This window comes from Barbus barbus (genome assembly GCF_936440315.1).
Source record: "Barbus barbus genome assembly, chromosome: 30".
Classification (NCBI taxonomy): domain Eukaryota; kingdom Metazoa; phylum Chordata; class Actinopteri; order Cypriniformes; family Cyprinidae; genus Barbus; species Barbus barbus.
This window is the reverse complement of record NC_136758.1, coordinates 16,440,466-16,455,436: the sequence shown is the minus strand read 5'-3', so window position 1 is coordinate 16,455,436 and position 14,971 is coordinate 16,440,466. Positions and strand designations below refer to the sequence as shown.

The window sequence follows — 14,971 nt, the reverse complement described above, 5'->3', positions numbered from 1 at the left end:
AAGATGAAAATAATTATGTTTTAATATAATATTATAAATTAAGTTTATTTCTGTTCTTAATCACACCAATTTGAGAGAGCATGTTTTGAATACATTTTAGGAATATAAAATACAAATTTAAAAGTCAGTTATTAATTTAAAAAATAACAGAATCTATATATATAAAATTAAGGCATCCAAAATAATAGTTTTTAGGGTCGCAGTACTAAAAATTGTCTAAGAACACTTTATATCTTGAGGGACTACTTCCCTAAAAGGCACTAGTTTCTTTCGTCGGAATGTTACTTATTGCATCAAGTCCTCTGTCTTTGTTGACGCTAGAGAGATTTGGGCTCAGCATGTCACAGCTTTTTTGATTGGCCAGCTGAGACCTGCAATCCGCTCGCGACTGTAACAGCGTTTCTGATTGGTTACGTTAGACCTGCAATGCGTCAAGCCATTGCGCTCAGTGTGTCCCGGATCAACAAGCCCTTCGGTTAGAGACAGGACAGGGCTGATTAAATCTCTCTCCTGGGATCCGATCTCATATTATAGACTCACCGTGAGACTCCTTCACATCCAGAAAGTTAAGGTTTAAATGAGTTTTCTAGGAAGTAGTGGTAAGCACAAAGTAACATAAAGCCACCTGGACACAAAAATAAACTCTGTTGCGGCATCGGAAATAAATAAATACTGTATATCGATGTTATGATATTTGTTATGATATAGTTACAATAAAGCTCAACTTGAACTTGATGATAATAATGAAAGATTTGCACTTACTAGGACCAATCCTTTTGTTGAATATATGCATTAAACTTTTGCAAAACTATTACTATAATATATGAACTTTTGAGCTTTGTTCTCAGTCAACTGTACAATAAAACTTCTTAAAATGTCTTCATCGCTATGGAAAACATTTCCCCCCACTAATCCTAAAATCCTTTAAATTAATATTTCTTCACGCAGTGGACTGAACCTTTTCGAGCGATTATCGAATCAAATTGATTCACCTGAGAACCGATGAATGAGTTCATGATCCCAGTTTTTGGATTTGGATGATTTAATGGGGTGATATCCAAGCTTATAATAATAGGAGGAAAATGACAAATTAACTGATAAATATATGACTTGGCCTGTGTGATATTTTATCAACACGCATAGAAATAGAGTTGGTTTAAAGATGAAACTTTTTTGAGATAACGTTAGAAAGTGAACTTTAGTACTGTTTGCAGATTGTATTATTATACATTATAATTAGGTTCTAAATGACTCTTTTTGTGAACCCCCATCTATGTAATTATTTCATAGCATTAATTAATTGCTGAATCATTTTTGGAACTGGTTCTTTAAGACAAACTGTTCAAAAGATCCGATTCGCAAAAATGATTCTTTTCTTCGCTCCATGCTTTCCTTCCAGGTCGCAGGCGGATGACGTAAGCGGCGCGCGTCTGTGTTGATCTGTGTGAACTGAAGAAACATGTCTCTTTTCCCGTCCTTCGCTGGACTGTCATGCAATAACAGCTCTACTGGGGATAGAGGTAAGCTCTTTCTAACCTGCGCTCAGAGCTTCGTGCACTATCAGGTCAGGTTCACTTAATATTGCATTAACGATAGAGAACCTGTAACGAAAGCCTAACAATTGTGTTGATTATTACTGTGAACGCTGCATGATTTACTGTAACCGAGTGCAGATGCATTACACGTCGATTAACATGTGCGTAACAGACTTTATTTTTAAGTTTAATTTTAGCGTCAGTTTTAATTTTATGGTAATTTTCGCTCATCTGTAATATTATACTTATTTATCAGTGATTTGTGATGAATATGTTGGAATGTACTGCATTGAACTAAATCTTTTCTGAAGCATCTCTGCTCCTCAATTCTCTTAAAGTATAAAGACAATGCCTCATTGATTATTCTAAAATGTAAGTAATTCAAAGTACAAAAGCATTGTTCATCTTGTTAGGAACTATTTTCTGTTTTTATTGTAGCAGTGTTATAATACACTAGATTTTGGCCATACGCAAATATTTGTGAGAAGTTACACTGCAAAGTTTAATACTAGGTTTTGTTCAAAGTGAGCAATAGTTGGAGTGATGATTACATGCACCACTAACTAGCACATATTCTGCCATCACAAATGATCGTGTATGCCAAATACTGGACCTTTATGGATTTGGCTGCAGTTCAACGCACTGCAATCAGTCAGCCGTTCTGTTTGAGTGGATCCCATCTTTGAGCACTTAATAAGCTAAATGAAAACACACATCCCAACTAATCAATATCAAATGATTGGAAAAGGACTGTTCTCACATTGAGTACAGTAGAAAAGAACAAACTGCCCTTGCATGCAGATAACCTCTGCTGCCGTGGGGTATTTGTGCAGAATATCGGCCAGGTCAGCAATGCATCTGGCTTCTTCCCAGGCTGTCCACAGAATAATAGATAGCATCATGCCTTTTTTGTCTTTCTCACTGTTTAAGAGAATCAACCCTCTTTAATGGACAGTTTTTTTGTATGCAAATCACATCAGATGCACTCTTCTGAGGTTTTGCTTCGTTTGGGCAGGCTGTCTGTCATGACTGACTGATTTATTCACTTCTTAAGAGGCCAGCTGAGCTAAATTGGTTTGACTGAATGTTTCTTCTCTCAGCTCCAGCAGATCTGGAATGGCTGAGTAATCAGAGCTTCAGCACAGAAGATGCTTTGAAAACTCACCAGCGGGCCACAGAGAGAGTGCAAGCAGAGGCAGAAGAACCAGCAGACACAAGGTCATCTGATCCTTAAAGCGCAGTGCAGTTAATCACTAAATAAATTAAGTTTAGCACCTGTGTAATTAAAGAACAAAAAGGGATTTTATTATTTGATTTCAAGCTTAATCTTGTGAATGAATAAATAAATAAAATATGCATGAAACAAAAATAGAATTTTAATTGAACTTATTTCAAAGCTGAAGCTGTGCTAAATGTTTCATTGTCCTTCCAACATTAAAGTGCATTAAGGAAAATGAAAAAGTCATATACAAGTAAATCAGAAATAATTTTTCTTTTTGTTTTGCCTGTTATAGACCAGGCTTGAAATGCTGTACCTAGTTTGGCAAATATTTACATGTATACATAATCAAACACACAGTGAACTTCCTTTTCTATGTCTATCCAGAGAGCAGAAGCATAAAGAGAGAGAAGACAGCCATGGCAGATCGAAGAAGAGAAAGAAAGAAAAGAAGAAAAAACACAAGAAGAAGAAGAACAGAGACAACTCTGAGAGCAGTGGATCTGAATCGGACACGGTTTACCCCAGCGACCTCTTAAAAAAGGAGAACGCTGACAGGTGTGTTCATAGAAAAATCCCGCAGTACATTGATCCACAGTCAGTCTCTGATCTTTGTATCCACTTACATCTATATCAGGCTTAAAAGACTTAACACATTTAATCTCTTAAAGGGGCAGTTCACCCAAAACTGAAAATCCTGTCGTTATATATTCTGCTGTTTCAAACTGTATGACTTTATTGCTTCCACTAAACATTAAAGTGGAAATGTAGCAAAAAGATAATGCAGCTATTTTGTACACAACAAAAGCAGGTCATTTCAGTTTGCTGGGTGAACTGTTCCTTTTGGGGGAGTCCGAAAGATTTGCAAGTGCCTTACAAAGATTGTTCAATGGATTTTTTTTAGAACATTAAAATGCACAAAACATCAACCATAATTCTGCACTGTCTATTTAAGACGCTTTTAACCCTGGATTTTTGGATGGTGGTGTGTGTTGTTTTTAATGTCCTTGTCTTTCATCTTCTTGGCTGCAGAGAGGAAGCTCAAGTTCGGGTGAGCGAGACCTTTATGTGGCTGGATGACCTCCAGACCCCCACTGACTCCCCCTTCTGTATTGACAGAAGAGCTGACTGTGCCAACTGGGAATACAAATCCCTCTATAGGGGAGACATAGCCAGGTAACTTTACTCACTATCTGTGTGTCTGTCTGTCTCACACACAGATGCTCTCCTCTTTCATTCTTTCTGTTTGGCTCTCTGAAGGTCAGCCAGTCTCAGCAGCAGCAGCAGGTGCCAGACGCTCCATAATGCAGGGGAGCACTGCGACTGTGTGTGTACGAGAGAGCTGCAGTGTGTGTTGTGCTCATGTGTCTCTTTCAACTGCTTTTATAACCCCAGCTTCTGTTTGCAGAAACCCTTTGAGATCCACATAAAATTTTCCGCATTCCAACTCCAGAAGCACTTTTTGTCCTCCCTTTGAGACACACAGTTTTTTTTATTGCACTTCTTTTTACTTCACAATTGCAGTTAATTTAATGATCAACATGCAGACTCCATTTAAACGTTTTTTCTCAGAAAAAAAGTGTGACCTTTGCAAAAAGGCATGTGTGAGACTAGTCGACTGAATAATACTGCTGTTGCTAGTCGAGAGTGGAAATACTTGTTTATGCTATTTAATTCCATTAATTTTGGCACATTTATGTTTTGCTTTATATTCTTACAAAAGCTAAGTTTGCTAATGTTCATGTTGCATTTTAAAAATAATACATTGTTTTACTGTATTTTACCTACCTACACAAACCTTTTTAATTGAATTTTATGTCAAACTGGTATATAACAGTTAAGCTTGCTTATAGGCTATTAAGTAGTATGTCATTTTATGAATGAAACTTGATGACAACACTAACACTTCTGTATGAATACCCTAATGAATAGAATACCCTTAAATAATATTTAGTTGCCAGTACACATCAAGCTTTTCTTGCTATTATGTGTACAGATACATTTCATACATGAGAAGTGTGTTCAAAAACAGATGCGCAAAGCTCCTGCCATGAATAAACAGAACCTAACTTGATGTGTTAACCAACTTTTATTTGAGGGATTCTGTTTGTAATAGGCTACTGAGTTTGTGTGAGTTCATTTTAATAAATGTCTATATTGGCTAACTTTATTAAGTGTAGGCAAGCGCATTGCATGTATATATAATATGACCTATTTTTCAGCAGCTTTCCTTAGTATTTGACTGTTTGATTCATAGATTAAGTGAGTGATTACAGTTTGAGTACATGTAGTATGTTTACATGCATATCTTACACCAATTATGCTTAATAACTTGACAACATGTAATTAATTTATGTAAATACTTTTAATAGCATTTGTTTTAATGGTTTGAGTAAAACAGTGTCAGGGAATAAGATTTTACCTGTTCCCCCAGTTTTGCTTTATATGTAAACACCTTTACCTGTAATTTGTAAATATGCACATGTCTGTTTATGTTTTGATAGTTATCAGTATAAACACGCTCACTTTTAAAATGTTTGCCTTTTAAAATCTTTGTGATATTGCATACTGCAGAGGTGTCCAAACCTGAGAGTTTAGTTCCAACCCTAATTAAACACCTAAACCAAAGTAATCAAGGTCTTCAGACTCACTAGAAACTTCCAACCAAGTGTGTTGGAGCTGGTTAGAGCTAAACTTGGCAGCATACAGCCCTCCAGGAGCAGGATTGGACACCACTGGCATACTGGATAGTTATTAGTCTTCTCTGTCTTGCATCTATTCAAGCTTCTATAGCCACATTTTTACTGAACAGGCGTTGTCAATTTATGTGTTGATTCTCATGCTTAGCCGTAAGAAAAAATCAAGGTGCGTACTGAGTGCTATGACAGTGGCAAATCGGTTCTAATGGCTCATTTCATTTATGCAAAACCAAAGCCTTAAACTGATGTTTCCTTCTGGAAATGTAAAGCTAGTCTATTTTGATGTCATTATGCAGGTGTAGTTAAAGTTCTGTGCCTGTGCTCTCCATAAGCATTGTTCTGAATCGTATTTACTCCAGTGTTCTGGCAATGCAGGCTATTGTGAAGGGTTTATTAGCTGCTCAGAGGCAACAAATCTCACACCTGGCTGTTCTCCAGCTCCTATCAGATTTAATCTGGTGTCAGAGCTGCCATCTGTAATTTAAGAGACCACAATCAATACTTACATTCTCTCTCACTGTCCCTCTCTCCTGACATCCCCCCCATACACACTCCTCTAAAGCTGATTGGTATCATGTGTGAAGAGTGTGTACAGAAGGAGTGTACAGAGGTGCATCACAGCACTTTTTTTCTTGAGAAGGTCAGGTGCTGCTCCAAAGAGGATACAAATCCCTTGTCTTCGATCTCTTTCCTTCACTTTCTCCAGTCATCTCATCCGCACTCAGACACCTGCCAACTTCTGTTTTTACTTTGTCCTTCATCTGTCAGTAGGCCCAGATGGAATCTAAAAAGTTTCTTCATATTTTCTGCACTGTTTTTGAGGAAAAAGCTCAGTGGTTCTTCACAAGTTCAGCATTCTTTTTGCTTTTCAGGTATAAGAGGAAGGGAGGCTCATGCCTGGGGTTAGACGTCAGGATGCAGGCTGTGAACTGGAATGATGGTGGCCCAGAGAAGAAGCGACTGGACAAGAAACCCGAGCGCTATTTCTGTCCTTCCACCCGTCAGCTGCTCCAGTCAGATAGTGTGCCTGCTTTACCTGTACTCTCTGAGGGCAATGCCATCAGCTCTGATACTTACATTAAGCTCTCAACCTGCACTGAAGAGCAGGGCTCTTCCACCCTGGCACTCGTATCGTGGTTAAATCCACTGGGCATCTATGACCGTGGAACCTCTGTTTGGTTGGAGGGCAAGGGTCAACCAGAGGTCAAGGGAGATCAGAAGGACGTTGAGGCTCAAGGGAGCAGCAGCACCCTTCTGAGTGCACAGGTGGAGGCGTTTAACAGGAAGCTACGGGAGAATCCTACAGACACACAGCTGTGGCTGGACTTTGTACACTTCCAGGTAGGCCTCCAGAGAGGAAAGGTGCCTGTTTCGTTGTTTCCTTGCCTAACTTAAATTGCTCTCTCTCTTTGTCTCTGATCAGGATGAACTGGCCTTTGGTTCTAGTTCATTCTCTGCTGCCACTGACACTGAAAATGATGGTGAGATGAAGAAGATGTCTCTTCGTGCTGTGCTGGAGAAGAAGCTATCCATTGTGGACAGGGCAGTGGAAAGTAATCCTGCCAACGTGGATCTGAAACTGGAGAAACTTCGTCTGTACAAGGAACTATGGGAGCCTGCCACCCTGCAGAAAGAGTGGAAGAAACTAGTGTTCATCCATCCAAACAGCGCACCTTTATGGAGGAAGTATCTTCTCTTCACACAGAGTCATTTCAGCACGTTCTCGGTGTCAAAGGTCAACAGCGTGTTCGGAAAGTGTTTAAGCACGCTCAGTGCAGTCCAAGATGGCAGTATGGTGTCTCACCCTTCACTTCCAGGCACCCAGGAAGACCTCTTAGGTATAGCAATATTTTATACTTAGCAAATTTGGTACATAATTACATTTTATATGTGTTGAGCAACTTTTAGACTCTCCCGATAGCTTTTCCACCATGTTCCTGTTAATGTCTCTGAGTGTCCTCAGGTCATTTTTGCATTGTCATAGTTTTGAGTTTCACTTGTTTAGATGTGAATTTGCAGCCGTGGGTATTTTTTTTCTCTCCCTCCCCTCATGTTGCTGTGATAGCAGTTGGTGGAAACTGTAAACCTGTTTTGATTACATGCATAAATATTTGTAGAGTTAAGCACCTCATGTACAATTTGTGCAATGTTTCTGGCTGTCCAACCTTTGTGTGTGTGTGTGTGTGTGTGTGGCAGGGATCCACTGGCAGGCAACAGTAAAAGGTGATGATGTGGTGTTTTTAAGTAGATTGTCATGTTGCTTGTCAGCTAGTTTAGAGGGTGTATTGCGTGGGTCTGTTTAGAGAGAGTCAGAACACAAACATCACTGTCCTGGGCTTCCCTGTACTGGGATTTGTCAAAATGAACAGGCGTTAACATCTCTGTGACGTGTGTGTGTGTGTGTATGGATGGATGATCAGATTTTGAGCCAGTCCCCTTGCTGTTCTGTACTCTATCACTGGCTTCTTAATTAGCCTAATTAAACAATTACCTCCATAGATCTGGTCAGTGTGCAGTGTGTATCTGGATCAGCACTCCCTGGGCCCAAATTTGCTCAACTGAGTTGAAATTTACATACAATTATTTTTACACAGATTAGACCGGACTGATTATGAGGTCTGTTATTAGGTGGATTGTCAATGTTGAATGCACATCTGAGGTTCTGAAATGAGTTGAAAGGAATATAGTTCATCTAGAAAATAAAATCTGTTCATCATTTACTGACCCTCGTGTTGTTCTAAACCATTTCTATGTTTCTTGGGTCAAAAGTCATACAGGTATGGAACAACGTGGGTGAGAAAAAGATAGTTTTTGAGGAAAATTTTCCTTGATCAGCTCTGTGACTCTGTGCTGCCCTCTTGTGCTCAGAGGTGGCACTGCAGTATTACCTATATCTATATCTGTATTGATAAAACTTTTATTTCAATCATATTATTCTCATTTCACAAATATCTGTGATCATAAATGTAACAAAGTGTTCTCTCTTGTCTGGCAGATATCTTTCTACAGCAGTGCCATTTCCTGCGGCAGGCGGGTCACACTGAGAAAGCTGTGTGTCTCTTCCAAGCGCTTCTGGACTTCACTTTCTTCAAGCCAGACAGTGTGAAAGACCTTCCCACTAGACAACAGGTACAGCACACACACAAACACAAACGCATCAAAACAATTTTGTAAAAGTTATGTCCTTTAATTTCTCTTCGCAGCAACACCATACAACTTCAGATGAACATCTTTGGCATTCTTTACCATTCGGTTTCACTCTGACTTGTTGTTTTTGAATGTGTCTAATGTCAGCACCGCAATGTTTCCAACTCGGGTCCTAACCTGCCTAATTATATTGTGCTTCTTTAAGACAGAATAATCCAACTAATTATTCACGAAATCCACAAACTCAAAATATGTAGTTTTCACTGTAACCCTGAATTTAATTTAAGATAAACATGGAATGTGTTGTAAAATTTTTTTTACATTTTTAAAAAGTGTATAGAACTGAGAGATAACAATGTACAGCAAGACGAGTTTGCGTGTTCACATGGAACTGTGGTTGCTCTATCCTCTTTGTTTCGGTCATAGGATTTGCTGAAGAGGCATATTCACATGCACTGTTGCTTTTTAAAACAAACTTTTCTTCAACAGCAGAAATATCTGTCCTGTCAACAGCTGCATACACGTTCTGCTGAGCAAGACCTAAAGAGTCCTAGAGAGTCAAAACGCTCCCTGTCCTAAACGCTTTCAACATGAACTTGATATGATCGGAAACTGATTGTTGGTTATTAAAAACATGATTCGCATTTCAATCTTTGAAGGACCGGTGATATTATACCCACCCCACATTCTTACTCACGGTAAATAACTGCCAACCTGTGTTCCTTTTGCATTTCTTATCCTTGAAATTTAGGGGACATCAATCAGTGACATGGACTGGTGGGTAGTGCACATCACTGCTGCATTAATAATTAAGTCAGCATGTGATTGGCTGACCACTCCTGGTGTCTTTCTGTGATTGGTTGAACAGGTTTTCAGTGCTGGTTGGGTTTGTTGCTGCAGTATGAGGTAGTTTTGGCGCTTGGTGTTGAGTGATAACTGCAAATTAAACGACCAGCTTCAACGTTCAGCTGAGTACACACTTTACAGCACTTTTATGTGAATGGGAGTGTTGCCGCCTAGTGATTCTACAAATGCATCATTTATTGAAAACCTGAAAATACCAGTTTTTTAAAAATCCAAATTTTAAATACAGATTTTTTTGCATGTATGGTTAGTTCTAAATATTTCATGAAGAAAGGGTAGAAATTCTATTAAAACATTTGTTATCCAGTAATCATGAATGAATGGACAAATTATGAAAATCCATTGGTCAAAACGTGAGAGAACTTTGTATTATTTGCTGTACTTGTGTTATTAGGTTATTTATTATCTTTGTATTTCTTTGTTTGTCCAGGTGGATTTTTTTGAGCCATTTTGGGACAGCGGAGAGCCCAGGATTGGGGAACGGGGAGCTCGGGGATGGAAGGCTTGGATGCTTCAGCAGGAGAGAGGAGGATGGGTGATTCCAACTGAGCCAGGTGTTCAATTCAAACACACATGCACAAAGATGTAGATCTTTGCCAATTCAATGTAGCATAGCTAGTGGTATTTTGATGTTTGGTATTTCTGATTATTTTACACGGACATGAGTAATAGGGAGTACTTGTGACAAAGAGTTGACCAACACACTTTTTGATGCTCAATTCCAAAACATCAACCCCTTCTCCCACCCCCAAATCAAAGTCTTTTTTTATCGATTGTGAGGGCTAACATTACAATGAACTCTGTGGCCTGCAGATGAGGATGACGAAGAAGAGCAGGACGACTCCGAGATCAAAGACAAGACCTGGCCTAAATGGAAGATCTGGTTAGATGTAGAGGCATCACGAGAGGCAAACCAATGGTTGCCATGGAGACCAGATAAAACCAAGGGCCAATCAGAAGAGGACTGTGAGGACCCTGACAGGCAGGTGAGATGTTTGTTGACAACCTGATGAGTAGGCCCAAATGAAATATGCAGATGATTTAGCAGTTTTGTTCAAAATGGATTTCAACATGCTCAACTAATTTATATGCATAGTCAAATTAACTACAATATTTGTAAGATGTTATCAATGGTCCATTTATGCTTAAATCTCTTTCTGTCTCCATGCAGGTCTTGTTTGATGATATCGGCCCATCTATGATTCGTGTGGACAGAGCAGATCTCCAGCTGCAGTTGATCCTGTCATTCCTGCAGTTCCTAGGTCTGCCTGGACCTTCAGGAAGGTTATCTACAACCTCTTCCTCAAACATTCTATTGGACGATCTCACCTTCCTTGAAGAGGGTCCAGACCCGGAGCGACCACTGACCTCTCATGACCTCCCAATGGCTGGGACCTGTGCAGTGGGTCACATGACATTTCTGAGTAACTGCAGGAGGCAGGCAGGGCTGTGTAAAGCAGGGGAGGAGTTTCTCCAGTACGTTCTACAACAAACTCTCCCACTCGTCTCTGTACAGGATCAAGCTGCTATTACCCTCTGCTGGCTGCAGTATGAGAAACTAAAGGTTTGAGCAAAACTATAAATCGACATTTCTTGAGAACTGAACAGGTCATAATTCATGCAACAACAAAAAAAAGCAATACATTGTGGCATTATTTTCATAATAATAATATAAAAAATATTTTCATGACTAGTAGTCATATCCTCCAATTATAATATTAAATACAAAATAAATTATATAAAATTGTATAATTTTATAATATAATATTTAATATTACTATATATTATATTTGTGTTGCATTGTAATTATAATCTCATGATTCATATGATTTATATAAATATAAATTCTAATTTTACAACCCTGATATTTCTTTAAAGTTATTGTCAGAGCCACAATTTTTTCTTGACTTCTTTACTTTCATGTTTGTGTTAGTCTACAACCTTCTCCATTGCTTTTCTATTGTAGGTGCTGAGATGTCTACGCAGTGGAAATAAAAGGCGACTGAAGTCTCAGGGGAAGCGTAGTAAACGGCTAGCGAAACGACTGCTAAAAGAGCCAGATAACAGGGGCAGCCTAGCACTTTGGAGAGAGTATGCCCATCTGGAGTGGCTTCTAGGTAATCTGGAGGAGGCACGCAAAGTATTTGACACTGCCTTGGGCATGGGCGTGACTAGAGGCCATAATGATCCTGTTCTCTGTAACCTCTGCTTTCTCTATGCCCAGTTAGAGGTAGAGCAGGCCTTAAACAGCGGCACAGTCCCCATTTCCAAAGCTGTCTACATTCTCACTAAATTAGCTGAGGGTGCTGCCTACACACCTTTCGCTGGCCAGATCAACCCAGTGGCCATATTGAAGGCCAGAAAGACCTATGAGCAGGCCCTCTTGAGCTTTTTACCTGAGCAGAGCACAGGCAGCAATGCTGGAGCTCCAAAGAAACGCCACAGGATGTCCAGCCTGGTAGGATGTTATGGGCTTTTTCAGTATCTCACAGTGGGGATAGATGCAGCTGATGCTGTGTACACTCAGGTCATCCAAAAACTGTTTTCCAGTAACTTGAATTTAGAAGTAACAGATGAATCTCTGAGGAGACCCAAGGCCTTTTCAGACTGGGAGTCTGTCGCTGTCCAGCATGTAGCACTGCTGCGCCACCATGCCAACACCAGTGTGTTTCCTCTCTCTCGGCTAAGACTGGCTCTTACAGATGCCCTCTCCTTACTGCCCTCCAGCGCCTCATTATGGCAACTGTACCTTCAAACAGAGAACCGCTATCACAGCGCAGGCCGTGCCCGCAGGTTTTTCCACAGTGTGGCAAAGAAAACTAACAGTGTTGTGCCGTATCTTTTCGCCATTACTGCAGAGCGACGACTGAGACAGATGCTGGACTCTGTTCAGGGGTGAGGAAAAAGAGTTCTTGTAAGCTTTATTGAACTTTCATTTGTTTCATTTTTTTCTTAATTCTTTTTCTCTCTCAATTGACCCTTCGCAAAGAGTTTGATTGATAGGCGATCTCACCAATCATAACGCTGAATCTGCCATTTTGTCCGACAAAAAAACTCAGACTGGAGAGTAGATTAACTTTGGTGGACTTACACTTGAAAATTGTGTGTATTGACATCTTTTCGCGGTTGAAATAAATAGTTCTGATGTTCATTCATGTTTATTACATGTTTCAAGTGAATATGAAAAGATAATCATTCACGTGCCGCTTGAACTGTCTGAGGCAATACACTGATCTGTCACGACACATTAAAAAGCCACCAAACGGTATTTATTGTTTGAATTTCTTTTAAAAAATGTCATAATTTGAAAGCTGAGACCTTTTTTACCAGAAGTAACCTGCTCTGTCAGTGTGTTGTCAGTTTCCTCTTTGCTTTGCAGTGTAATTTTTACTGCGTGAGAACATGTTGTGTGAGTGCAGCATGGCTGGTCGGACATAGCAACAGTGACTAAGGAGGGTGGGTTTTTGCGAAGGGTCAATTATGTTTAATTTCCTTTTTCTTTTGTTTTCTTGTCATTTCATTTTGTTTCCTTTCGTTTCATTTTCAAACACTTCTGGCAAAGCTCAGTCTAACATTGTAGCTAATGTGTCAAAGTACATTTCAAAATGTGACAAGTGTGCTGCATTCTCAGCGTTGCAGCAAAGGTCACTATAGCAGCTTTTTAATATATTCTCTTACAGTCAGTGATCTCATTCAGGTCACCCTAAAGCCATGGCGGAAGAAGAGTTGGTTGAGATTTTTGCCGAGCCAATTATTTAAAGTTATTTAAAAGTTAGCTACCTGAGTAATAACACAAATCTAGTTTAGTAACTGATGTTATCTTTGTCCAGGTCTCATCTTCCTGGAGAAGCCCTGTCCACCATGCCAAATAATGGTCTTAGCAACCGTATCCGCAGTCTGTTTGAAAACACTACAGCAACAGAACATGGGGCCCAGTGTCCTCTGCTCTGGAGAATGTATCTGAACTTCATGGTAAAGTTGTAAACACATGACAGTTGAGAAATGTTCAGAAATAACATAGGTATGGGGGTGTGAGCTGCTTCCTTGTGTGTTTTCTACAGGTATGTGATGGGAATGCAGAGAGGGGCAGTGGAATCTTCTACAAAGCCCTACAGGCAGTGCCCTGGGTAAAGGTAAGATAAGCTATACTTACTTTACTTTACTTTTGTCATTTAGCAGACGCTTTTGTCCAAAGCGACTTACAAATAAGAAAAAGTAACTAAAACTAAAAGTTACAACTCTATAAATACTATATACCCACATATTTAAGAAAATAAAGAAATTAAATAAAATTGACACATGCATATAACAATATTTCAATAATAATGATACTATAACTTCTATAATTACACAAGGTACTGAGAATTATGTTACTGTGAACATGTCTGCACACTTAACACTTTACTTTCAGACTCTTCATGTGTGTTACAGTTTGTACATGTGTGTGTATTTGCAGGGCTTGTACATGGACGCAGTGCAGCTGTTCCCTGAACGTGTGCAAGAGTTTTTAGACCTTATGACTGAGAAGGAGTTGCGTCTCAGAGTGCCCATGGAGGAGGTGGACATCTTGCTGGAGGACTAGCCATCAAAACCCTTCCCATAACAACAGCAAAAAAAAAAAAAAATTATTTATTTTTCCATGATTTTGGAAATAAATTATATATTGAGTATTAAGATGTATCTCTTTTTTGAATATAATGATTTTGAGAATTCATCATGGTTTAATTTTTCAGTTAGTTGAATGACTTTTCATTATGAATAAGTTTAAAGCCAGCTACAAAAAGCAAATATTTTCTTTTGGCCAGCAGAGGGCATCAATACCTTCTCGCAATGTCCTGCATTTGACCCACAAATTTACAAACTCAGATTAGGATTATCTTCAAATACCAAGAGGTTGTTGCAGTGCTCTATATTGATCTTCAGACTGCAGCTTAGTCTTTTCATCTCCCCCATGCTGAACTTTCTGCTAAACTGACTGGCAGGAGGTACAGGATTTGAAACTGAGATTTAAGACATGCATTGAACTGATATGAAATAGTTGGTAAAAGGAGGATTGGGTTTTTCATGTTTGTTGCTTTCAGTTCTTCATCCAAACTGTCTAAATGTATTCATTATGCCAGTGTGAGTGTGCCATAGTGAAAAGGGGGATATGTTTGGACCTCATCACAGTAATGTTTGGGTTTACTCTTTGTTTTAAAAAGTACGAGATGGAACTGATGTCATTATGTCTTGTGAAATGTTACCCAACAACACTTCTGTGGTAGGTATAACAAAGCTAGCACAAGTTTCTTCACAGCTAATTCTTTTCATTTTACTGTGAAAGGTCATGAGGAGCTGACTAAAGGGCTCTGGAAGAACATGGTGTATCATTAACTTTTTTGATCCACTTCAAATGTTGACTACTGTCTACTCTTACAAGTATAGCTCCTTAATATACTTCTTAATTAAATACATGATTGTACTTGTAGTGTATTAGTGTTTTCAGATTTTTAAAAGATTGTTTCATG

At 39.1% G+C, this 14,971-nt stretch overlaps 1 protein-coding gene across 1 annotated transcript; it reads left to right on the top strand.

Annotated features, from left to right (window-relative positions):
• Positions 1 to 447: 447 nt before the first annotated feature.
• On the top strand, positions 448 to 14,677 carry LOC306850303 (nuclear exosome regulator NRDE2-like). The gene is made up of 15 exons (XM_079385867.1): positions 448 to 599; positions 1,400 to 1,520; positions 2,636 to 2,753; positions 3,142 to 3,312; positions 3,787 to 3,930; positions 6,326 to 6,794; positions 6,877 to 7,291; positions 8,449 to 8,582; positions 9,895 to 10,018; positions 10,278 to 10,450; positions 10,636 to 11,028; positions 11,431 to 12,359; positions 13,295 to 13,436; positions 13,526 to 13,597; positions 13,921 to 14,677. The coding sequence occupies exons 2-15, from the start codon at positions 1,460 to 1,462 to the stop codon at positions 14,044 to 14,046; spliced, it is 3,471 nt and encodes a 1,156-aa protein (XP_079241993.1). The 5' UTR covers positions 448 to 599; positions 1,400 to 1,459; the 3' UTR covers positions 14,047 to 14,677.
• Positions 14,678 to 14,971: the final 294 nt, after the last annotated feature.